Below are 2,085 nucleotides of genomic sequence, written 5' to 3'. Positions count from 1 at the left end.
AAAATATTTATAGCGACTCTTTGTGGTGGCTAAGAACTGGGAATCAAGGGAATGTCCATCAATTGAGGAATGACTGAAGAAGCTGTGGTATATGATTGTAGTGGAATGGTACGGAATCGTACAGAATGATACCAGCAAAACCTGGAGAGACTCATATGAATTGATGTAGAATAAAGTGAGCAGAACTGGGAGGATGTTGTGCATAGTGACAGCAGGATTGTTCTATGAGCAATTATGAATGACTTAACTACTCTCAGCAATACAATGATCCAGGACAATCCCAAGGGACTAATGATGAAGCACATTATCTGCCCCCATAGAAAGAACTGATAAAAAGAGCACCTGGTTGATGTCTTGTGGAGGGGAGCGGAACTCTATATGAAAATGAATGTTGAAAACTACCCTTACATGTAACTGGAAAAAATAAAATAAAATAAAATAAATGTTTGTTGTAAGCTCTATAATCCCCTCTGTCTCTCTAAAGATAGGATCCTGTGTGCAAGTTCACCCTATTTACACTGGTGGTTATAATTGTTGAACTTATTTTTACCCTCAATGAAATCCTGTTATAGCATTTCTTTCTTTTAAAAGAAAAAGAGCTGGTTGGGCCAGTCTTCGGTAGGGCACCAGCATGGGAATCAACATCCGCCATAACAAGGACCGGAAAGTCCGGCACAAGGAGCCCAAGAGCCAGGATATCTACCTGCGGCTGTTGGTGAAGCTCTACTGGTTCCTGACCGGTAGGACCAACTTGACTTTCAACAAGGTTGTGTTGAAAAGGCTGTTCATGAGCCGGACCAACCGGCACCCCCTGTCCCTGTCCCGAATGATCAGGAAGATGAAGCTGCTGGGCAGGGAAAACAAGACAGCTGTGGTTGTTGGGACTGTGACTGATGATGTGAGTATCCAAGATGTCCCCAAGCTGAAGGTGTGTGCTCTTTGTGTTACTAGCAATGCCCGGAATTGCATCCTCAAGGCTAGTGGGAAGATCCTCACCTTTGACCAGCTAGCGATGAGCTCACCCAAGGGCAAGGGCACTGTCCTGCTGTCTGGTCCCTGGAAGGGCTGTGAGGTATACAGGCATTTTGGGAAGGCACCCGGCACTCCCCACAGCCACACCAAACCATATGTCCAATCCAAGGGCCGAAAGTTCAAGCGTGCCAGGGGCCGCCACGCCAGCTGAGGCTACAAAAACTAATTCCCCTCTTCCTTGTTACATTAAAGATTTTTATACAAAAAAAAAAAAAAAAGAAAAAGAAAAGAAAAAAATCATCATATACATATAGTGTGTATTGCTTGGAACAACTTTATCTCATCTCTTTCTTTCTCCTCCCTCCAATCCATGTTCAAATCACTGGGTATTATTCCCTCTTCCATACCCCTCCTCCCCAGCTTAAAAAAATCAGCCCTATAATAAGTTGTAGTTTTAAAAAATTGTTGTGATGGCCTTGTTACCCCTTCCCTCTTTGAGATGCTTCCTCCATTTACCTCTCCCACCTAATGTCTCCTCCCTTTTTCTTTCTGTACAGTATTTCTTTTTCAAATACTTAAGCAAGACCAGAGTTTGGGAATCTTTGGTTCCTCAATGACCCTTAGATGATAACATGAAGGATCAATGGATATTCAGACTTTTTGAACTTTTCTCAGTTTTCTTTTGTCTATTGCATTTGCATTTCAATACCATACCCAAATCTGTTTTTTCCAAAAGGAATTATTGTAAGTCATGAGTTATATCAAACATCCTTCTACTTTTTCCATGGAATTATGTTCAACTTTCCAGGACAAGTTATTTTGAGATAAAAGCCATTCAGTATACTATGTTTATTCTAAGTCTTCCTCTTCTTTTTTCTTTGATGATACATAATCCTGCATAATTCTTTCTAGTATTCTTTGATCTGTCTCTTTCAGTCTATTTGCATTATTTTTCCTTTAAAATGAGATATCTGAAGCTTTATGAACAAATTTCACAATAGTTTAACTTGGAATTCCTCTTTGATAGTGTCCCATCCATCAGTCTACATTTGCCTTCTAGTTCCAACTTATCCAAGATATTTTCTACTTTGATTTCTTTTGGGGGGGGGGCGG

At 40.7% G+C, this 2,085-nt stretch overlaps 1 protein-coding gene across 1 annotated transcript; it reads left to right on the top strand.

Moving 5' to 3' along the window:
- The first annotated feature begins 631 nt into the window (after positions 1-631).
- Positions 632-1,183, top strand: LOC122733833 (60S ribosomal protein L18-like). The gene has a single exon (XM_043974538.1). It carries the CDS (start codon positions 632-634, stop codon positions 1,181-1,183), a length of 552 nt encoding a protein of 183 aa, XP_043830473.1.
- The last annotated feature ends 902 nt before the right edge of the window (positions 1,184-2,085 follow it).

The sequence above is a fragment of the Dromiciops gliroides genome, chromosome X (assembly GCF_019393635.1).
Source record: "Dromiciops gliroides isolate mDroGli1 chromosome X, mDroGli1.pri, whole genome shotgun sequence".
NCBI classification, from domain to species: Eukaryota; Metazoa; Chordata; class Mammalia; order Microbiotheria; family Microbiotheriidae; genus Dromiciops; species Dromiciops gliroides.
The sequence above is the reverse complement of the archived record's forward strand: the minus strand, read 5'-3'. Positions and strand labels throughout refer to the sequence as shown.